Source organism: Eptatretus burgeri, chromosome 2 (genome assembly GCF_056783735.1).
Source record: "Eptatretus burgeri isolate ZD-2024b chromosome 2, Ebu_testis_v1, whole genome shotgun sequence".
In the NCBI taxonomy this organism is placed as follows: Eukaryota; Metazoa; Chordata; class Myxini; order Myxiniformes; family Myxinidae; genus Eptatretus; species Eptatretus burgeri.
In genome coordinates, this window is record NC_140962.1 from 61,955,154 (window position 1) to 61,979,061 (window position 23,908).

Genomic DNA, 23,908 nt, shown 5'->3' on the forward strand with positions numbered 1-23,908 from the left:
ATATATATATATATATATTCAATGTTGCATAAGATATCCCTCCATGCACTGCATTTTTAAGATGGCGGCACTCGGTAACAAAGGTTGTGCTTGCGTCAGTGCAAAACATTTGGAGAAATGGAGCTTTCACTTTCGTACTCATCGATAATAATTCACATCCAATTTTTGATCAGATATATCTGGGAAAAAGTGCGGCTTATGCACGAGTGATTATGGTATGTGTGTACAAAATTTAAATTGGGCAAATAAAGGGCTAATGTAACTGTTGACAACTTTAAACAATCCTGGCCAGTAATTATATCCATTCTTAGAGCAAAAACTAATAATTACTTAAAAAGAGGAACTCTAATTGTCTGACATGTTTGCATATATTAAATTCATACTATGAAAAATGATTTGACAGAATCATAAAAAGAGTTGTGCATCATTCAGTACAGTTAACCCTCTCAACTCCCAAACCCACCGACGTTAATTAATGGCAAGGTGGTGAAAATGCACCAGCTTATAAAAATGGAAGTATCGCCACCTGCTGTCAATAAAAATGTTTGCAAACAAAGGAAGAAAAAAAAATGTTTTTTTTTTTTTTCAAATATATTTGTCTGGAAGAGGAAGAGGAACACAAGGTTAAGAAGAAAAAACTTTCAAATCAATCATATCAGCAAGGGTAACACATTTTAATCAAACACCTTCTCGCATCATGCCCATTCGTTTCTCAAACCAACTGTACACCTCTGCAGAGGTGTCGATTTATTTTTGTTTACAAATGCAGCAAAATATTTCCTTGTACAACTGTCAATGCTTGCGTTATTTATATTACTTGGTTGTAATGTTTATAAACAAAGGCATAATCGTATGGACGTAATTTGATTAAAACTGTGCTTTCACTTCCAGAACCTGACACAAGCTGTACTGAGTAACATTTACTGTAACAGCACAGATTATTATTTCCCTGCTTTTGAAGAAAAAAAGGGGGGGATTGTAATAGTATGGGGGCCAAACAGAAATAAAGTTGCCTGATCAAGGAGTACTTGGTCGGCAAGCAAATTTTCATTTCTACTCAATGTTCGGTACATATGTGGAGGACTTCACCAGGGTAGATGTAAATTCTAGAAGTGGTGAAATTTTCTTTTATTCTCTTTAAAACTTGACCTTTTATATTTGCACATTTTCAAGTAGAGATGTCATATGATATTGAATACTGACTGATTTTTGTTCAGTTTGTTCTCTTTAACATTCTAACTTGACGGGGTTTCAAAGCGGTGACATTTACTGAAGGTGAGCATCATTCCTGTGATAATACATATGTGTGATGGTTTTTTTCTTCTTCCAGAACTGGTCTCTCTTGCTAGTTATTCAATATTCCACACTTCGCCTCTTAATCGCAGTCACAAAGGCTTTCGGGTACAATCCAAATAATCTAAAAATATACCATCAGAGATGGGGAATCCCCCGCCATTGAATGAAAAAGGTCATACATATTCCAGATAATGAGGGAGATGAATTGGAAAAACAAGACACCATTTGGTCATCATCTCGAAAAAGTTCCCCAGGGGTGAGGAACGTAGTAACCAAAAATAACTGAAATCAGATAAGCGGTTTTCCATTTATTACAAAAACATTTTTTCAAGATGGCCGCCCCAGTCGGCCATCTTGGATCCGGCCACGCCCAAAATCAATAGGGTTCTTCCTTTTCAGGTGGTACGTGTGTGACCCAAATTTCAAATCGATATGGCGAACAGTTTATGAGTTATCGCACTCACAGCTATAAATGTTGACGCCCAGCCAGCCAGCCGGACGGACGGATGGACGGACGAACCGGACGGACGAACCGGGTGACAACAATATCCCCCTTCCGCCACGCGGTGGGGGATAAAAATGTCAGAACTATAAATCTGAATCAGTGTCTGAGGTGAATAACACTCTGTTGCTGCATGCTTCACTGTCACATCGACGAGCATCAGAGCAGCATAGTATCATCTTTCCGGCATTTGCACCTTCTCTTACTGCAGTCGCTCTTGCATCCACACTTGGAAAATATCAGAAGGACTTCAGGAGCCGGTGAGAGGGTCATCAGCTTTGGAAGAAAGCAACCGTTCTCATCCAATACCCATCCATGGTTGACAGGAGATGCTGATAGATACTGAACCATTTTCAGAATCTACATCCACCCTAACATTTAGTCTATCTCTATTGGCCTTCACACCTGATAGCAATGAAAATTTTAGAGCTGACAAAGTACCTTCGACCATCAGAAATCGGGTCTGGCCCCTGGACTATAATAATCGGATCCGCCTGTCTGGCTGTCATGCCATCTCCTAAAACGGTTGAGCAGGAATTCACCAAACTTGGTTGATATGATCACTGCATGGCAAGAAGAAAAAAGCAAGAAAAAAAAAAACAAACTCAAAATTTGATTATGGGTAAATCCTGTTGGAACTTTTTGCCATCTTTCAACTTTGCTGTCGGTGTGAAGCATGGGGATTTGTGATAGTACACCATCAACTTCGTTCTAGTTGTGTTTTTAACCCAACATGCATGCCACATTCCCTACAGCAAATCCTTCACAATAAGAATGAAGCTGACTGCCCCCATTTTGATGTAAATGATGATAATAAAGGAGTCTGCATCTAGAAAACTTGAAGTACAGAACATTCACAAGGAACTTCAACACAGGGGGAGGCAATTAGAGCCCACCAAGCCTGCACGATCATACCCACATCTTATTGCCTCTCCCTCCCCTTCCATTACCACTGCTTTGAGATACCTATCGAACTCAATTTTAAAACTATCCACTGACTCTTACTGTCACGACCCTTGGAGGAAAACCATTACATGCATTCACCACTCTGAGTGAAAGACCCCTGCCTTACTTTGTAAAAAAAAATCCGTCTCTTTCAGCCACTCCTCATTGCTGAGTCTAGCTCGGCCTGGGATCAACCAGTTGCAATACACTGTATCCTCTATGGCAGTGATCTTCACTTGTTTTTAGAAGGGGTCCACTTTTGCCGATGACATCAGTGTGAGAGCCGCCACACTGCAAGCAGGACTCCAAAATGGCTGCCCATAGGCCCCACCTCCAAGTAGTTTTTTTTGTTGTTACGGTTACTGGGCTGCAAGCATAATTGTTTGCATTCTGCCATCTACTGATGTAGTGATGTTACTTTTACACTTCGCATTGGAACACTCATTTGAAACCATTGGATCAATTTGATAGCATTTCTGGTGATGGTGATTATGATAGCATTTATGGTGATTGGATAGAACTATGTTCCTTCTCAGATGTGGTGATGAAAACTGTACACAATATTCTAGATGACGCTTTACGAGATTCCTAAGCAGTTTTAACACTATATCTGTTGATTTATAATTTATCCCCGTACAAATACAACCAAAGACCCTGTTAGCTTTACCTACAGATACCTGGTGCTGTGCTGTCTGCTTATCTCCCCACCACACCCAATACATATTAGCACCCCCAGATCCTTCTCCTGTGTGACATCCTCAAACACTGCGCCTTGGATTATAAACTCCTTATTTTCAGTATTGTAACTCAACCCCAGCACATTATATTTCCTTAGGTTAAACTGCCAAACTTTTGCCTAATCTATGAACGTATCTAGACCTTCTTGAATCTGATTCACACCCCTCTCTGTCGACATTATCTTCAAGCTTGGTGTCATTTGAAAATTTGGAAAGCCTACTCTTAAGATTAAGAATGCAATGAGCAGAGAAGAAATAAAAAATAAAAATACAGGAATGCAATGAACAGGTAATTTACAACACCAAACGAACAAGCCTTAATGTTGAAAGCCATCAAATGAGAGAAGCACCACAGTTATTAACCTTAACCAATGTCACTCATTCCAGAACAAACAAAAGGATAAAATGGCAATCACAACTCATGCCTGTGAGCAAAAGGATGCAAGGGATGTCATTTTGGTTTCCAACTCTAGAGATAAGCTCAATGAGGTTATCCTTTAGATGAGTGCTTTTACTCACATGGGGATGGGGGAAAGGAGAAGTGGGCTTACACATACACGAGTGCCATTTAAAATGAGTAGTACAGAAAGTAAAAGCAGTGACAATTGACAAGCAGTTGAAAACTCTGCCCTGAGTGCACACACAAAAAAACAAAAAAATTCTCAACTCACCTGTAATGGAAATGCACGAGGGTCTGAATCACAGTCATTGGGCACACAGACATCTTGAAGGAAGGCTGCTGTGGTCTGCAATTCACGTAGAAGCTCTGCCTGGAGGCCGTCAGTATTATCAGGCTCATCACATTGCAGCACCACCTCATTTGGTTGCCAAGAATAGCTGGTGAGAATAGATGTTAAAGGTCAAATGCATTGAAACGAGATAACATTTTCAGGTCCCATTGTCAAAGCGTTTGACAAAAGGAATCCATTTTGAAATTCTCCAAAGGCCTAAGACAAACCGATCAAGGACGACCAGATCAGTAGCTGTCTCTGACACCGAATGTAGTGTTGTTTCAAGCTGCTGGATACGCCACTCTAGGTCCTCCGGTTCGCAGCTCTCTTCAAGGATGGCTGCAGTCAGGCCGAGGATACGAGGACGTGACTCTGGAACCTCGTTCTTGTACAACTGCAAGAGATAAGAGGAAGCGAGAATTTTTTTTATCCTCTTTGGGCAGTCGAGTTAAAGCCATGGTTTCTGCTCGGGTTGAACACAATCATAAAAAAAATTAAAATCACAGCAAGTGCTGCACTACACAGTAAGCCGCAATGCAGAAGGGAAACTATGCCAGTTGTGCAGATACAAAAGACTCCAAAGGATAAAAAATTAATTATTTTGAGTCAACAAAACAGGGGGGGTGAGACTGAGCAGAGATAGAGAAACCAATGCAGAGGTTGAGGGAAGAGAAAAATAGTTCAATTTCATAACATTAAACTCTAGATGCATGTACCACCTGCAAACCCACAAACCTCACTTGAATGGCATTGCTTGTGAGTACTTATATGCTATGGAGCTTCCACAAAAGATATATAGCAACTTTTAGAAAATTACTTGCATATTGATAGTAATTGTACCATTCACCAATATAGATTGCAAAATTTAATATGATTTGCTTGTGTTGCTCCAGAAGAAAACTTATTTTTTGGAAAGAATTTTTTTTTAAAGAAAACGTTAGCAACACCATGCAGAGTACTTGGAGTAATAAAGTAAAGGTCTCCCATTACTCAAAAGAACACGAGCTAAAAGATTAACTAGTTACCTCCGTCCACCTTCGGTGGACGGAGGTAACGTTTTCACCAGTTTTTTGTGCGTTCGTTTGTTTGTTACTTTGCGAAATAATTTGACTGAAATGGGTAATATGCATCTCTCGGTGATGTTAAACACAAAAGGAGAAAAGAAAAGTACGAAACGATTACCTCCATGATGTCAAGGTAGGGGTGTGCCATAAGAGCACGATGGCACTCATCCAGAACGAGAAGGTTGATCTGGGAGAATAAGATCAAGCCATCCCAGAGCGCACTCAAGAAAGTGTGGCAATGCATCACCAATACCTAGAAACATCACCAGTTTAGAGTTAGATATATTTTTTTACATTCCACATGACATTCACAAACAAATGTTGATGTTATTGTGGCATGGAGCATTTGAAAGGATTTTGTAATACTGTACATAAAGCACAAGGTTAAGGAAGAAAATGTTTTTCCTCCCTTCAAATTCATAAAACTAATTTTTATCAATATCCTGACTACAATTCATGGATCGGAATTTGTGTGCATTTGTTTGTCACGCTACTCCTCCTGCGGTTCCAGACTTGCTACATAGGATCAGCATGACTAATTAACGTCTTGGGGTATTTTTTTTTTAATCTTTGTCAGTGGTCTTTGGGGAGGGAGGAGGAGAAGCAAATTCTCTATGTAAATGTGTATCGTGTATCGCCACCTCCAGGCAGGGGAGGGTATTACAAGTCTCCACCATTTACAATACAGTATTCCTGTCCCCACGTTTTCCAGTGACATGATTTGTTTTGAATTACAAGCAGAAAGTGTTTTTGCTTTTTGCACATAACCTGGGTTTTGGGGGTTTTTTGCCTATACATAGCTGACAGTTACCTATACACTGCCCAAATAAAGGTATGCATCAGAAGAATATGTTGCATGCTTGGAACAAGATCACCCATAGGGCAGGTACTCTGCTAGTATTCCAAATCTAGTGAATTATATTGTGTTGACCCTATCTGCTGCTTAAGGATTATGTTCTTTGACAGAATAAACAACATCATAATTAGAGCAAGAACTGAAATCACAATTGCTTGGAGTGGAAGAAGCTGCACTCTCCCCATAAAGAAAAGTTCAGGAACTGACCACCTAATGAGCATTTTTAGCCGCGTCGCGTTGCGAACGCTGGCTCCAAGAGAGCTCAGCGTTGTTCTTCTTCTTATTATTGTTCTTCTTCTTCTGGTGAAGACAAAACCTTTATGACGCGGCTCTTGGACACATTTGTCCTTGTTCTGGAAGTGTCTGTCATATTACAGTCCCTCATGACAACAGAGTACCTCACAAAAAATGCAATGTCAAAGAGGCAGGAATCTTGATAGTAGGAACAACAATAATCATAATAATAATAACAATAATATTAATATTAATAATATTCCCCTTAAAAGGAACTGAACACAAGAAGAGGTCAATTTCGGTTCATCAAAGACTGTGCAAGATTTGCCAACCTATGGTTGTTTGTATGTGATCTATCCTTTTAAAATGGTGAGCATCAAGCAAGGAAGCAGCACGTACCATTTTCACCAGTTTTCACCCACACCCCAATAAGCCTGCCACAAGCAACATTTTTAAGTCTTTGGTATGACTCGGCCGGGGTTTGAACTGCCAACCTCCAAGACTCATAGAGGAAGATCTAACCTTTACGCCACTGAGTCTGGTACAAATTAATTAGCAGGTGTAAATTATTCTTAGGTTGTATCTCAATGTTGTCAAGAGCTCAACAGCTTCTGGGAACCAGACCCATGGACAAATGGGGCTACGCCTTGCTGAGCCTACTTAATCCGATAAAGATGGCTGTTTCAAAAGTTGAGCGAAACTCTGAGTTAGTACTTCATTTGTGAGTCAAAATCATATACAATATATTACATACCGAATGAAGAGATGTCTGCGCGCATGTTTCTGAAGCCTTCCGGTCAAAACTCATTGGCTTGACTGTTGGCCCGACTCCACCCACAAATGTAATTTGGAAAAGCATACCCACGCCATGCTGGTGCTTTGGTAAGCCTTCATGTATTATGTTTCGCTTTTTATCCCCCACCGCGTGGCGGAAGGGGGATATCGTTGTTACCCGGGTCGTCCGTCTGGCTGGGCGTCAACATTTATAGCTGAGTGCGATAACTCATAAACTGTTCGCCATATCGATTTGAAATTTGGGTCACACATGTACCACCTGAAAAGGAAGAACCCTATTGATTTTGGGCATGGCCGGATCCAAGATGGCAGACTGGGGCGGCCATCTTGAAAAAAGTTTCAATGGCGGGAATTCCCCATCTCTGATGGGTATATTTATCCCCCGCCGCGTGGCGGAAGGGGGATATTGTTATTACCTATTGTATTACTATTTTTGGTAAATGACAGTTATATTCAAATACACATACATATCTTCTATACTAATAAATGTCAATGAGTGTGTGTGTGTCCTTCATAACTCCAAAACCATGAAATCTATCACCCTGAAACTTTGCATGCATACCAAGGGAACTCCAAGGAAGTGCATGAGTGAAAATTGGGTGTTTGGGTTAATTAAAACACCCCTTCTGAAGACAATTAACGGCCTTATTTAATTAATCCTTCATCAGGCACCATCCTCGGCCACCTCACTCTCTAAGGTCTAAAGGCGTATCCTGGATTAGCTCGCTGGGGTCTGAAGCCACCATGTTTTTGGGCTTTCTCAACCATACCTTGACTTGAAACAGGCTGCAACAATTTCTTAATAAAGTTTATTTTTTTCACTTTCCTCACTAATATGATTGAATACCTGTTCAACATGTCCACAAATCGCTGGATACATTACAATGATTATAAACGCCCAGAGACGCCAGCGTTTGTGGCTTTATTTCATTTCCACACATGCTATAACCTTGAGAATCTCTTAAACCAAGCCGAATTACAAAATGCAAGCTCCAGAATTGAACTTAGCAGCAGTTGTGACTCCTAAAAAAGTGTTCCTTTGTCAAATTCGGACATAGCTATCGCTTGCCAAGCCAGCCATCCTTATCAACGATTGAATAGATTGCTTGCTTGGGTGCTTAAGCCGCTTTCTGAGCACCTGACAGTCGATGGTGTTGCAGTTCCTGTCCCAATCAGGATGTACAGTCAGCACTTGCTACAAGGTAGAGGTACATATATGTGTATACAGTTGACCCTCGTATAACGAGTGTTCAGAAAACGAGTTTTTGCTACAGCGTGGATATAATTCAATAATAATAACAACAACCACCACACGACATCATGCTGAGCAAACCATTCTGCTGCTGACTGCTGACGCTTTTGCCATGCCACATCATTCTTAGCGAGATGCTTGTGCTCCGTCACGCAGAGCGAGTCGTCCGCGCTCCGTCACCCAGAGCGAGTCGTCCGCGCTCCGTCACCCAGAGCGAGTCGTCCGCGCTCCGTCACCCAGAGCGAGTCGTCCGCGCTCCGTCACCCAGAGCGAGTCGTCCGCGCTCCGTCACCCAGAGCGAGTCGTCCGCGCTCCGTCACCCAGAGCGAGTCGTCCGCGCTCCGTCACCCAGAGCGAGTCGTCCGCGCTCCGTCACCCAGAGCGAGTCGTCCGCGCTCCGTCACCCAGAGCGAGTCGTCCGCGCTCCGTCACCCAGAGCGAGTCGTCCGCGCTCCGTCACCCAGAGCGAGTCGTCCGCGCTCCGTCACCCAGAGCGAGTCGTCCGCGCTCCGTCACCCAGAGCGAGTCGTCCGCGCTCCGTCACCCAGAGCGAGTCGTCCGCGCTCCGTCACCCAGAGCGAGTCGTCCGCGCTCCGTCACCCAGAGCGAGTCGTCCGCGCTCCGTCACCCAGAGCGAGTCGTCCGCGCTCCGTCATCCAGAGCGAGTCGTCCGTGCTCCATCATTCTGAACGGGTCATTCCTGCTCCGTCATTCTGAGTGAGTCATTCGTGATGAGCACGATCCTGACTGCGAAGGCAGGTCTCCAAAATGAAAGCAGCACCTCAAGTCTCCATTCAGAAGTTCTTCAAAAAAATCCCAAGCGAATCAGTCTTTATTGCATCTTCTGAGCCTTAAACCTTAACTGGACAGCCTGCCACACCCCAATAAGCCTGCCACAAGCAACATGGATTGTATCAAACCACAATCATGTAAACACTTATTAAAAAGTAATTCATTTTATGGTTTTATTTGCTATATATTATATTTACGCATTATTTACTGCTTTTTTTGCCCCTTCTCACTTCCCCCCATCCTCACTCACCCACCTATCCTCAGTCCACCCTCATTCCTCGCTCCCCCACCCCACCTCAATCTCCCTTCCTTCTCGCTCCCCCTTCCTCCTATCCTCCTCCTCTCCCTCCCCTCACCCTACATTCCATTCCTATATCCCTTCCTTTTTACTCCCCCCCCCAATATTCCCATCAGCGAAGCGACAGGTTGTATATACTTGTATAATAATAAATTTCAGTGTGTCTTCAGTCAGTCCGTCAGTGTGTGCGTCTCCTTCAAAACTCCAAAACTATGAAACCTAACAGCCTGAAACTTTGCATGCATAAGAAGGGAACTCCAAGGGAGTACAGAAATAACTGGAAGGGCACTGGGTAGAGCGCATACCTCCACCACACAATGCCTGATAGAGTGAAACATATCAAGCACAATAATTTAATGAAATATCAGGTTATAAGATATCGAGTTGTGGCCCAATCTCTCAATGGTGAAGAATCACTTAAAAAATTAAATAATTCTCGTATCCGGATCCAGATTTGGATCTTCACCAAAATTGAATCAATTCATCATTGTCACACACCCAACCTGCACACCAAGTTTCATGCAAATCCGTTCACAACTTAAGATATTGTGCTATATATAGTTTTTGGCACGATCTCTCAATGGTGAATAATCACTTTAAAAATTCTCGTACCCTGATCTGGATCCGGATTTTCACCAAAATCCAATCAGTTTGTACTCGCTACACACCCAACCTGACCACAAAATTTCATCTGAATCCGTCCACAGCTTTTTGAGATATCCTGCAGACAAACAGAGAGACAAACAGACAGAGAGAGGTGAAAACATAACCTCCTTCCACCTTTGGTGGTGAAGGTAAAAATTGAGTGTTTGGGTTCATTTAAACACCCCCTTTGCACATAATTAATGGCCTTATTTAATTATCCTTTATCAAGGGTTCATCCTTGGTCAACCCCTGTGTGCTTGCTGGGGTCTCATTAATTTTTTTTATTTATTTATTTTTCTTGGGGGGGGGGCTGCTCAACAATGCCTTGACTTGGAATAGGCCACAACAGTTTCTTAATTTCTTTTTTCATTTTGCTCAAATGTGGTTTTTGTTTTTTTTACTTTCCTAACCCTCATCATCGAATGCCTCATCTTCATACCTCCGAATCAATGGATACATCACAATGCTTACAAAGGCCCAGAGACACCAGTATTCATGGTTTTATTTCATTTCCGCAGATGCAATAAGCTCTAGAATCTCTTAACCTGAGCTGAATTTCAAAATTTAAACTGCAGAATTGATCTCAGCAACATATCCAACTGCTAAAAAAATAGTATTCAGTTGTCCAATTCAGACATTGTTTAAAAATCCAAGCATCTCCAAGTGTTCCTGCTATTATTTATTTTCCGTGCATACGATAAATTCTGGAATCCCTTAACCTGAGCCACATTTTAAAAAAGTAAACTGTGGAATTGACCTTAGCAGCAGTTATGACTGCTAAAAAAAAGTGCTCATTTGTCCAGTTCGAACATTGTTTGACATTCCGGGCGTCTCCGGGTGTTTAGTATGACTGATCGGGAACGCTAATCTTTTGCCAAGCCTGCAGTTCCTTATCAACCATTTTATTGGAGTGCTTGTTTGAGTGCTTAAGCCACTTGGTGAGCGCTCTACAAGCTGCTTGGATGTTCATTTGTAAGCCCTGCAATACATGGCAAAACAACCCACACTGTCCCTCTGTACAACACAATCAAAAATCGAATGACGTACAAAGTTCAGGTCCCACCTGCCTATACTAGTGTTGTGCTCTATGGTGTCGTAGGGGCCAAGCCTGCCATTCCTTATCAACGCATGGATGGAGGCAAGGATGGATTGAAGGGGTGGATGGGATGGCGGGAAGGATGGATTGAAGGGATGGATGGGATGGAGGGATGGAGGGATGGATGGGATGGATAGAAGGGATATAAGGGATGGATAGAAGAGATGGATCGATTGAGGTAAGGGACTCCTGTTGACTTCCGGTTCTGGGTTTGGCGCGACGGCAGGGTCTTTCAGGGCTCTCTGCTGACGATCTCAAAGTTAAGTTTCCGGTTGTTATATGTCCCGTTTTAACTGTTTATTTTCTCACCTACATGTTACAGTGTGTTCCAAGTTCGGTTTTGTTTCAAAAATCGTGCTATTTTCTGAGTTTTCGTCGACCTTGTCTTACCGGGTTGCTTGAGGCCTTCCCATCCTTCCCGTCTCGGTGTACGATCGTTTTTATTTGGATTTTCTCCCATTACTTTCAATTCCTATCTTCCCCACTTTCCCAACATCCCCCATCCCTCTCAACTAAACAGTCCATTTCTTATTTTAAATACAAAACAAAAAACAAAAGCAAAAAAACCCACCTTTCTCTCTTTCTCTTTCCATACCCACGAGTCCCTATCCTTCTTCTTTATCGTTTTCTTCTTCTTCTTCTTCTTCTTCCTCCTTCTGCCAGCAAACCATCTTTGTTCCACTTGAGCTGACCCACTCTCACCATTTCCTTCACAATTTCTTCCTGCAACCTTCCATTCCCGAATCTTACCTATTCTTCAAAAATTAATAATTTTCATATATCCTTTCAATCGAAACACCTCCTGTAACCACGTGTCTCTCTCCACCCTCTTCCTGATACGTTTCATCGACCCAGCAGCTTCACTCTGCGTTTACCATTCCAAATTCACCACACACCTCCACGATTTTACTTCAAACTTCCCTTTTCCGAATGCTTCGCAATTCTTATTTATAATAAATAAATAAATAAATTAACTTTTGACGATACACTTCCCAGAGGCCACGTGCTTCTCCCATAACCACGTGATCTGTTTACACCTCCTGCGTTTACCGATCCAATTTCACCATTCACCTCACGATTTTTTCTGCAACATTTGCATGACCTAATCTGATGAAAACTCTCAAATAATAATAATAATAATAATAATAATAATAATGATAATAATAAAAATAATAAAGATCTCTTATGCTTCATCTTCCTCTTTCACACACGTGACACTCATTACTGCATCATAATTCACTACTCTTCTATTTCAACACACTGCTCTCAATTTGACCTTTCTTTCATACCTTGTCTTAAAAATCCAACTGTTACAACGTTTCTTCTCTCCATTCTCTTAATTCGCCTTCATTGCATCCATCAAGAAATGTCTTTAATCGCATCTCCAACCTAAAAAAATTTAAAACTCCAATTTGCAATGAATGTTCACTTTCCATCAACCATTCTTTTTTTCCAACTTCAGTGCCAACTCATCCCTCTCAAAGCAACCATCACACACTTCTCCCTCCAAGCCTTCCTCTCACCTTTCTCAAAAACTTCCCCTTCACCTTTCTCTCTCACTCTCCCCACTAACCCTTCTCCCACCATTCACCCCCCTCACTCACCCTTCTCAAAGTTGCCCCCCCCCATCCACAAAGCTTCCTCCTTCCCCTGCCCTCTCACCTCCATCTCATCACTCCACCTCCTCAAATCCTCAACTGCCTTCTGCCACCTCTCTTGTCCCCCGCACAACAGAGCCTTTTCTCCTCATCCGGCCCCCCCCTCTTGCGCTTCTGCAATTCCCCACACTCTTTCAACAACTCTCCTTACCTCCCCCCCCCACACCCACCCCCTCCCTGATTCCGACCCTCCCACTCCCCTCCCCAGGACCCAAAGCCTCCTCCCCTCCATCTTCATTAACAGTGTGGACCTCAAATATCCAGGGTCTTCGCTCCAACCTTACAGATCTTTCCACAAAGGTTGCCACTGACAAACCAGACATTATCTGCTGAACAGAAACTTTCCTCCCTCAAGACATCTCTGACTCACAAGTATCTCTCCCTGGTATGACAGACCTGAGCCTCGTCCTGGTGGAGGAGTTGCTCTCTTCATCAAAGACTCTATTCCTCATTCTCCATGCACTGCCCCCACATCCCCAAGAATACCTCTGGCTACGGCTTCCCTCCACTCCCACCTCATGTTTATATGTGTAATGTACCGTCCACCAAACAGTGATGACTCCATTTACACCTCACTATCCAAAAACATGGACCATCTTCTATCTTCTCATCCAAACTCTCTCTTCTTCATATGTGGCGAATTCAATTGTCATCATGCCAAATGGCTAGGTGTGGGTACCTCTCTCACCTGTCATGGCACTTCAGAAAAAGCTTTCTGCGACTCATTGGGACTGACTCAATCGGTTAATTTCCCAACCCGGATCTTTAACCAATGGTGCTCTATCTCTTCTGGATCTGATTTTGACAAATTTCCCTGAAAATATCTGCTGTTCTTCCTCCGCTCCAATCGGTTCTTCTGACCACGTGCTTGTCAAAGTGTACATCCCTCTGGCTGTTATCAGAGAAGCACCTCAGCGCCCTCTAGTCTGGCATTTCACTCAAGCCGACTGGCAGGATCTCCAGTAAGCCATCAAACTTCTAGACTGGACTCCCATCGCTACTTTCTCCAACATCAACTCATCCTGGGAATTCTTTCAAAGAAACTTGCTCTCCCTCAGGTACAGATTTATCTCCTCTCGTCTTCAGATGTCATCCCCCTCCTCCCACCCATGGTTTACTGAAGCTTGTGGCGAGGCCGTTGTCCTGAAACAACTTGCCTTTCCCTCATGGAAAGCAAACCCTACTGAGGGTAATCTCAGTTCCTTCCATTAAGCTCATAACAAGTGTGTATCTACCCCCAGGAGAGCCAGAAAGCTCAAGTCTGAACTCTCAAACCTCTCTGCCTCCTCCAAATCCTGGTGGCATCTAATCAAATCTGTTTCTGGTGTATCTTCCCCTCAAACCCCTCCCTTACCTCAAATGGCCACACCGCCGATACCGCACGTGAAAAGGCTGAATGCCTAAACTCGGTGTTTGCATTGAAATATTGTGTCCAAAACCCATCACTTTCTCTACCCACCTTACCCAGTCACACACAACTGTCCCTGGACTCTGTGTCCTTTTCTCCTGACAAGGTGGAGAGCTTGCTGTCAAACCTCGACTCAGATTCTGCAACTCGTCCAGACGACATCAGCCCACGTGTCCTAAAACCTGCTTGCTCACCCCCTCTTTCTGTTCCATTCAACCTCTCATTTGCTCAAGGTAATCTGCCATCTGCTTGGAAATCAGCAAACATTACTGCCCTGCATAAAAAGGTGCAAAAACAGATCCCTACAACTACCAAGCAATCAGCCTTCTCCCAATCATCAGCAAGGTTGTGGAATCCATCATCGCTTCAGACATTAAATCCTTCCTCTTCTCTAAAGGCTTGATTTCCAATCATCAATTTGGTTTCAGACCAGGTCACTCTAACCTGGATATGCTGCTTCTGCTGTCCCAACAATGGATGGAGATCCCCAATACCAGACATGAAATCAACCATCTTTCGAGACATAGCACATGCTTTCGATCCGGTCTGGCACCTGCCCTGCTCACCAAACTCTTTCTATGGTATCCAAGGCTATCTTCACTCATGGCTCGCAGACTTCCTCTCCTGTCACAGTCAACGTGTGGTCCTAAATGGAGTTCTGTCATCCCCTCTTCCTGTCCAGGCTGGAGTTCCTCAAGGGAGAGTTCTGGGCCCTGTTCTTTTCTGGTTTTCATCAACGATCTCTCTAACTCCCTGAAAAATCCTCTTTATCTCTTTGCTGATGACTCCACCCTCTGCCGTACCATCTGTCAACCCTCAGACTGGCAAGCAGCAGCTTCTTCGCTCACTGCAGATCTGGGTAAAATCACAAACTGGTCCAACACGTGGAACATGTCTTTCAGTATGGACAAATCTCATGCTTTCACTATGTCTCTCCGAAAGGACCGTTTGGCACCCCTGGTGGAGCACTGCCCGAAGATGCTCAGAGACGCACTCCCTGGTGGAGTACTTTAGAGGTTATGAGGGGAGAGTTGTTTCCAAAACCCAAGCTCATTGCAGATACTGCAGGGAACATAATAGAAGAGGAAGGAACAGCAGGTGGGAACTCATTCATCCAATCATCATTCATTCCTTACACATTGTGTTTATTTTGAGATTGGAATATCGTGTGTTCATGAACAACTGTAGAACTTGCTGTGAATCCACTTTCCATCCCATCCATCCATCCATCAAACTTTTTTGGCGGTCGGGGCTGCTGCTTGGTTTGATTCCATGGTTTGAATTTTGGGATTTGGCTCAGGTTGAAAGATTCTGGGGCTTATTGCAATTTGGTTGTAAAACGTGTGCTGAAATCAAATAAAGGCCCAAAACACTGGCGTCTCTGGCATTTATTTGTATTGCAACTGGGGTGAGGTCTGGCCTGGGCTGGGTTTCGGGATTTGGACTGCAGGGTTAGGCTTGACGGCGGGTCCGGCTGCTGGAGAGGTGTTAGTTTGTCCAGTTCTCGCATTCTTTGGCACTTTGGGTGTCTCCGGGTAGCGTGTGGCCCACTCAGAGATCCAGTTCCAGAGCGGGTAAAAAGGGTGGCAGCCGCAGTTCGAGTCGCATACCTCAAGGGAAGCCAATTTTATAATCTCTTTAAAAAATTGTCCGTGCTGTTTGAAAGTGACAGCTGATCTTGCTATGCTGTTTGAATGTGCTGTTTTAATGTATTCCATTTCGTTCAATCCTATACTAATGCTGACATACGGGACCATCCCACCCCACCCCAATTCAACTCAAGACCCCCTCTCAAATGCAAATCGAACCCCATTCCCCTTTTCTCAGCGTGTATGGCGACGTGTGGTTAAGTGTCACTCTTCCGCCCCCTCCCACCCACTCCCCCCCCCACTCCCCTCGAATAATATTGGAAAAAAGCAATTACCTGACATATTTAAATAAAAAATAAACCTCTTCCAGAAGCAGTCGAACTTGGTGGTACTTCTTCTTCATCCTCCTTCCTCCTTCTTCAATGAATGTCAACATAGTCCCCTACCGGTTTTACTGGAGGGGACTATAGCTTTGCTGTCCATCCGTCTGTCCGTCCGTCCGTCCGTCCATCCATCCCACGTGTGGTTTTAGCCGACTTTTTTCCTATATCCTTCAACTGAAACTCGGGAAATGGCTTTATTATGATAACGTACAGAACAAGTTCAAGTTTCATGGCATTTTGTCAATTTTTCACAGGGTCATGCCCTTTTTATACTTTGAAAATATCACATATTATACATGGGTCAGTGTTCAGCTATCCTGACTCCACCTTACTGCTTTACAACCATTGACTGGACACTGGACAGCTGGTCTGACTCCACCCCAATAAAATCATGCGCTGCCATTGCATGAAGCCCCACAGATTGGCAGGCCTGGGGCTTGAGGCCTGGATGTTAGTCCATGGCCCAGTACAATTGGAACAATCCCAGGTATATAACCATGATGTATTATATATGCACACAAGCCATACACATGTTTTTGCTACATTTATGTACATGGGGTTATTAGCCGCTGTTGAACTTAGTCCTAAAAAAGGGGCTTATGGATTGAGTCTCGTCCGTCTATCGGTGCGGTGCATCGTTCCATCTATCCCCAGCCATACCCCGGACATGTGGACCGATTTTGTTCAAACTTCGCAAAAGAAAAACTACATTATGGAATACATATGCACATCATTTTGTTTCGTGATTCAATCAATAATGGTCAACTGGCAGCTATTTTAGTTGTAAAAACCTGATGTTGAACATGTCCTCAAACATTCCTCGGACATGCATTTACCGATCTTGTAGAAACTTGGCAGACAGATAATGAATGATGGCTTGCATATTCGCGTCTTCCCCCCCCCCCTCCCCGAGATCAAATCCAAGATGGCCTACTGAATAACCCAATCGTACACAATCTTCATGTCACATGACCAATCAAGTCAGTTGCGCATTTACATAAATCTTGGAAATGTAGGCTAACCCTTTAACTGCGCGCAGCAAAATTACTAAAACCACGGGGGCTATGCCATTTTATGTGTTTTTCTCCTTGTTTTTAATGTGATATAGGCAAAGCCGAGAAACAAATAAAACATGGTGGGTGGGTTAGAGAGTTTCTTCTTCTTAATTTTGGTTCCAGTATCAGTTCAAGCATGTGTTGAAGCAAACTAATTTTTATCTCCTGTTTGTTATCCCAGTTGTCTTTATTGGCTTCTAGTCGACAAAAGATATCAGTCAATGAAAAATATTTTTCCTTTTATTTTGTCGAATCGACCCAAACAGTGTGTTAGTTTCTTCTTCCTAATTTTGGATCTGGTATTGGCTCGAGCGTGCGTTAAACGCAAATGATTTTTTTTTTATCTCCCGAACATTCATTCGGGGATAAAGAAAAAGAAAAAGAGCAATCAGAGATTGCAGACCCTCACCAGGACTGCTTTTGTGTGGTATAGTTTGTGTGGTGTTTGCATACTAATGTGTTATGTAATTAATGAGACATTATGAGAACTGCCACTTTATAACTGCTGGCAAGTAATGACTAGGTACCGAGATGTCCTGCTTTGATGCAACCCCGCTTTGATTGGACACCTGACCATGACGCATGAGGTCTTTTTTTATTATTCATGATACAATTTAATTTAGAATGGGATTAAAATATATTCAATTCAAATCAAATGGAAGACCAGTTAGGTACAGTCCAGCATTGGAGTTGTCAGAAGGAACCAAAACAAGCAAAAAGCAAAGATGAAGTCATCAGGAGGAACCTGGATAGGATTCACATTTCAGCTGCTACTCCTCTACCCTCAAACCTATCCAGGCAGAGCCAAATGAGCCACTAAAAAAAAAAAGAAGAAAAAAAAAAGAACAAAGATAACAAAAAAATTATAATTCTGGCTGCCAGACCATGCGTCCTATCAAGTTGAAATTTAAAATATTCCACATCACTACTAGATCATAATTGTGACATTTCATGTCGATCGATTAAGCGGTTCCAGATAAAATATTATTTAATATTTTCTTCCATCCAATATGACTGCCAAACCATGTGACCTATCAATTATTCCTAAACCAACTTGTACACCCATGGTTTGGGGAGCATTTTTGTGAAATTCCCCTCAATTTGTCCAGCCGTTCTGGAGAAGATATTCATGTTTCAAAGTGAATCCAATATGGCTGCCAAACCACGTGACCTATGATGTCATATGTGTGAACCTTTTGTTCCTCATGGATAGGCGGTCATACGTGTAAAGTTTCAGCCCGATCTGTTCAGCCACTTCAGAGAGGAAGATTTTTGAACGTTTTAAAATATATATATATATATATATATATATATATATATATATATATATATATATATAGCTGCTAAATCACGTGACCAATGAAGTCATCAAGTTTTTTTTTCTGTGGACCATTTTATCCCAAGATGACCCTCAAAAATTTTCATACTTATCAGATGTAGCGTTCTACATATGCAATGACGTCATAACGAAGGCACCTATGACATCATAAAAAAAAATCAATTTTTCCTCATGAGGAGTACTCGCCATGTGCAAAGTTTCAATTTTTTCCTTTGTGTGGATTCAGAGATAGATGTCCAAAGTTTTTCCATTTTTCCCAACATGGCTGCCACACCACGTGACCGATGACGTCATAATTATCATTAAAACATTCTACATGAGTCGTCGTTCCTATGGTGAAAATTTTGTATCAATCCGACAAACGGTTGCGGAGAAAAATACAAAAGTTCTGTGTGGGCAAACAAACAGACAGACACACTGCGAGGGTAATGAATGCACGAACAAAACAAAAAAATGTGGTTTATGAAGAAATTTTGGAAATTCTTTCGGATTTTGTTGACCTTGGCACAGGTTCCCTTCATGCCCATGCAAATATTGTCTCAGAATAAAAAGGTTACCACAAGCTGCAATCAATGGTACAGTCACAATTTGACCACCCCTGCATAACCTTCCAAGAAACGATGCATTGGGCCGATTGTAATAAATCACTGATGGCATATGCATTAAGAGAAAACATAAGGTCGAGTTCTCAAGGCTGAATAGTACAAACATAGGGGAAGAGTATAAACATAAACCCCTAGGTGCTCACCTGATCACTGCTGCAGAAGATAACCAGGGAACCATTGGTAGGCATGGATGACCCACAAAACATGTAATGGAGAAGAAAGTAAATACCTATGGATTTTTTTTTTCAATGCCGTGAACAAATTTTGGTGCATCACGAGTGATAAAGGTTGTGCTAAAGTTTCATCGGAATTGTGTGTGTGGTTTCGGAGAAGAAAGCAAATACATATTTTTGGGGGCAACCCCTCCATGTAGAACCCCTTAGACCCCAATTTTTTTAATGTCATGTACAAACTTTGGTACATCACCAGGTGATGAAGGTGGTGGTCAAGCTTCATCAAAATCGTGTGTGTAGTTTCAGAAAAGAAAGCAAAAACATAATATAGGGGCAACCCCCCCCTCCCTTACACCCCTTAGACCCCGATTTTTTTAAATGTCATGAACAAACTTTGGTACATCACGGGTGATGAAGGTTGTGGTGAAGTTTCATCGGAATTGTGTGTGTGGTTTCTGAGAAGAAAGCAAATGCCTCTTTTGGGGGGCAACCCTCACTGTAGACCCCCTTACACCCCAATTTTCTTAATGGTGTGAACAAACTTTGGAACATCACCAGTGATGAAGAGTGTGGTCAAGTTTCATCAAAATTGTGTGTGCAGTTTCAGAGAAGAAAGGCAATACATATTTTGTGGGGCAACCCCCCATACACCTCGTTTGACCCAGACTTTTTTTAATGTTGTGAACGATCTTTGGTACATCACAGGTGATGAAGGTTGCAGTGAAATTTCATCGGAATTGTGTTTGTAGTTTCTTGATAAATAAGGAACAAGATCAAACTTTGCAAATAGTTGGATTGCACTGCATGATCCATTTTTCAAACATGGCCAACTATATTATCATGGTTTTCGGAGACCTCGGGGAAACACGTACCAAAAAAACATAAAGAAACCCTCGTGTAGTTATTTCCATCGTATATAGTGGAGTATTCCCCTCCCACCTCCCGTATAAAGGGAACATGCATTGTGTTTGCAGTAGAATCTAATCCCATTGTGACTCTTTTCTTCCCTATCTAACTTTCTCCATATACATCTGTCTCTACCTCTACAGCTGCAGAACGACGACACTACCCAACAAAGCACGTTTTTTATAGCCTGCACTCACAGGTCAGTCCTGCACAAACCGCGAGAGTACTATCGTGATCGCGAGGGAACCTGCCATATTGCTGTGTTAACAGGGCTGCTCGGATGACCTGGAGGGATGCACACTCGCCTCCAAGCTGTATCTCCTGGGTTTCAATCAGGACCCAGCTATAAACTGCCATCCCCATGTTTCAAAAGCAGGGTGATTCATCAACATGTGTGCCATCCCTCACATGGACGGCATTGGATGGTTGAAGTTAAAGATCCCATGCTGTCCTTCGCGAAGGGTTGGCACATCATCGCCAACATCATGAACAAATTGCAAATTCCTGCCCTAACCTACAGGGAGCACTACATCAGCGGCACAGTCGGATTCAGAAGAAGAAGCTGTGTTAATATCCACACACCCCACCGAATAAATAATTTTGGAATTATACGAGTCAGTCAAATGTAAATATGAATATTAAATTGGAATGACTAAACATCTAATCATGTAAGGGAGATGATAAATGTCACAGATCCAATAGTAGAGCAGAGATGGTGGCACAAAAAAAAACGATATAATTTAACTAAAAACAAAAAAAAAATCTCCAGAACATCCAATGACTGCATTGTTTGTTTCATAATGGTACATTTATGCACAAAGAAGGGAAAGTAAAAAAGATGTTTCACAGATGCAATTCTGAGTTATTGTGAGCACGGGTTATCAGTGTTACACTTTTAAATCTCCATCAAACAACGAAGTCGAAAAGCTTTTCTTTTTGGCACTTTCTCCAAATCATCACGTCAAATGCATCACGGCTACGTGTCAACATGTAATTGCAGTTCAGTGGGTTTCAAATATGTAAACTACCTGTGATTGTAGTTCATTGCAAAACAGTCAGAACATTTGCAGGTACCTGATGGTCCTTCAAGAACATCTTGCAGTTGTCACTGCCCCGGCTTGGGAAATCAGCTTCATGTACAACCTCAGCTACCGTTAGGTCAGAGTGCGTGCGGATAGCAGACGCATGATGTCTCAATGCAGATTCTGCAAAAGGAGCATCGCAGGGCAGGTGCTACATATTTATCAAAAGTGGCAGATGCAAGGAACCCCAAAGGCATGGCCTTGTCATGCCAATCACAGCAAAGGTGTGAAACAACAGCAAAAGGTAAGAGCATCAAATTCGGTCAGAGTTTGAAATCAATGGATTAGAAAGGTACCAAGGTTTTACCTGCATCTACCAGAAGGACAGTGTGCTTTTCCATAGATCTGATTTGATGGGCAAGTTCCTTGATTAGCAGAACTGCAATGAAGGTCTTCCCAGCTCCCGTGTTTAGACACACAACTGTGTTGCGCTCCAATGCAGCCTCCAAGAGCTCCACCTGAACAACAATGCATTCCTCAACCAACTGAACAACTATTTAGGCCATCGGTCAAAAACAATTGACTGGGAAGAAATAGATATCTATCCACTCAAATACCATACTCCTACATTGGAACATTTCTGCCAAAAAAAATTGGATGTTGTTCTTCCGAGCTCAGTAATCAGGGTAGGAATTTGGAACTCGGTCAGGGTACATGCACACGACGACGAATTATTTTCAAAATGTGCCATAGAGTCTTTAACATCGATCAGTCAAGCACGGCAACATGGGAAATTAAAGGTCATGTGACAGTGAGCACAAGAGAGAAAACAAAGATAACGAGAAGAGACTATTTGCTTCCGGCTCAAGTTATGGCCTGATTTTCAAATAGCCCACGACCTTTGACCTTTGAACCCAAAATCTAATCGGTTCATCGTTGTGTTACAGTCGATACTTGTGTGCCAAGTTAGCCGAAATCTCTAAAGTGGTTCATCGTTCACAAGTTATCGTGGTAACAAAAAAAAACTGACAAGAGACGGATGCACAGACACCCTGAAAACAATGCCTCCGGCCTTCACTTGCTGTGACATAATAATACACACAGACTAAGGTAGTGTAGTACATCTGAAATTGCTTTGGGTTGCAAGAAACACCTGGTACTTTCGTGGTGTGAAGATGTTGTCGTATATGGCATCTTGCTGCCAAGGAAGGCCAAGCAAAGGTCCAAGTGTAGAGGTTGGAGCCAGGAGCTGTGTGGCAGCCATATTTTCTGTACACTTGAGCTCTTGTCCCCGTGTTGCTAACATGCTTTAAAGCTCCTGTAGCCGGTCTGCTTCTCATTCATGCAACCGTGCACATCCCTTAGCTGCAATGCATACTGCAGACCAAAGCGGAAAAAGATAAAGAAGGTTGATTTAATATTTCCTTTTTTTATAAACATCAATCCTTTTCAACTCTAGCTTTGTTCTCACAAAAATCTCATTTTGAACTTCCTCCAAGAAGGTGGTAGAATTGGGTTCAATCGTTCTGTTGACACTGAACTGCCCTGTTGCAGACCAAGTGCAATGCTTAATCTCAGAACGACGTGCACATTCATGTAAATAAAATTCTTCAAAAATTCAAAATTCTTACGCATGTTCACAAAATATCGATTCCTGGAATGGTGGTCTCTTGAAATATCATCTAAATCAATTTGCTGTCAACACAGAATTTAAATGAGAAATGTACTGTATTCAAATCAAGTTATTACAACACAAATTGATAACGCATCGATGAAATAAACATCATTTTCAAATAACATTGAAATAACAAGTGGTGCCAGGCACAACAAATCCTGCCCATTTAAGGCATAAAGTTATTTTTGGGATCAAATTTAAATTTGATACATCCTTAACCCCGATCTTCACAAATATGCATTTTTCACGATAGGATTGTTAGGATTACATGTCATAAATATAATAAGGTTCACTATAAGCTTAGTTTGAAGTAAATCGGATAATTTTGACAAAGTTATGAGCGAAAAACGATTTTGACCTTTTCGTGACCTGACCTTGACCTTTGACCTAATTAGACCCAAAAGTTAATGGGGTCGTCCTAGGTTCATTACCCACCTGTGGATACAATTTGACAGTGTTTGAGCCAGCCGTTTTCCCGTAAAGTTGTATTTTCGTAACCATATTTTAGTTTTAATGGAAAATTTGTAATTTTGACCGATGACCATGACCCCCAAAACTTCGGACCCTACCGATCTTCACAAATATGCATTTTTCACTATAGGAATGGGTAGGATTATAAGTGACAAATAGAATAAGGTTCACTATAAGCTTAGTTTGAAGTAAATCAGATCATTTTTGACGAAGTTATGAGCGAAAAACAATTTTGATCTTTTTGTGACTTTGACCTTTGATCCAATGAGACCCAAAAGTTAATGGGGTCGTCCAAGGTTCATTGCCCACCTGTGGATTAAATTTGATAGTGTTTGCTAAAGCAGTTTTGCAGTTAAGTTGCTAACAGACAAACAAACAAGC

General features: G+C 42.3%; 1 protein-coding gene across 7 annotated transcripts in view; it reads right to left on the reverse strand.

Moving 5' to 3' along the window:
- Nucleotides 1-23,908, reverse strand: part of DICER1 (dicer 1, ribonuclease III) — a 251,195-nt gene that overhangs the window by 164,738 nt on the left and 62,549 nt on the right. For all 7 annotated transcript variants that reach the window (XR_015055053.1, XM_085869504.1, XM_085869501.1 and 4 more), the window contains exons 2-7: nucleotides 22,535-22,758; nucleotides 21,749-21,899; nucleotides 21,434-21,564; nucleotides 5,394-5,528; nucleotides 4,439-4,605; nucleotides 4,152-4,317 (exon numbers count right to left, since the gene is read on the reverse strand). Coding sequence is in view for 6 of the 7 variants with exons in the window: in XM_085869504.1 (XP_085725630.1) it covers nucleotides 4,152-4,317; nucleotides 4,439-4,605; nucleotides 5,394-5,528; nucleotides 21,434-21,564; nucleotides 21,749-21,899; nucleotides 22,535-22,687 (903 nt within the window). In the remaining variant the exon portion in view is untranslated. The remainder of the gene's footprint in view (nucleotides 1-4,151; nucleotides 4,318-4,438; nucleotides 4,606-5,393; nucleotides 5,529-21,433; nucleotides 21,565-21,748; nucleotides 21,900-22,534; nucleotides 22,759-23,908) is intronic.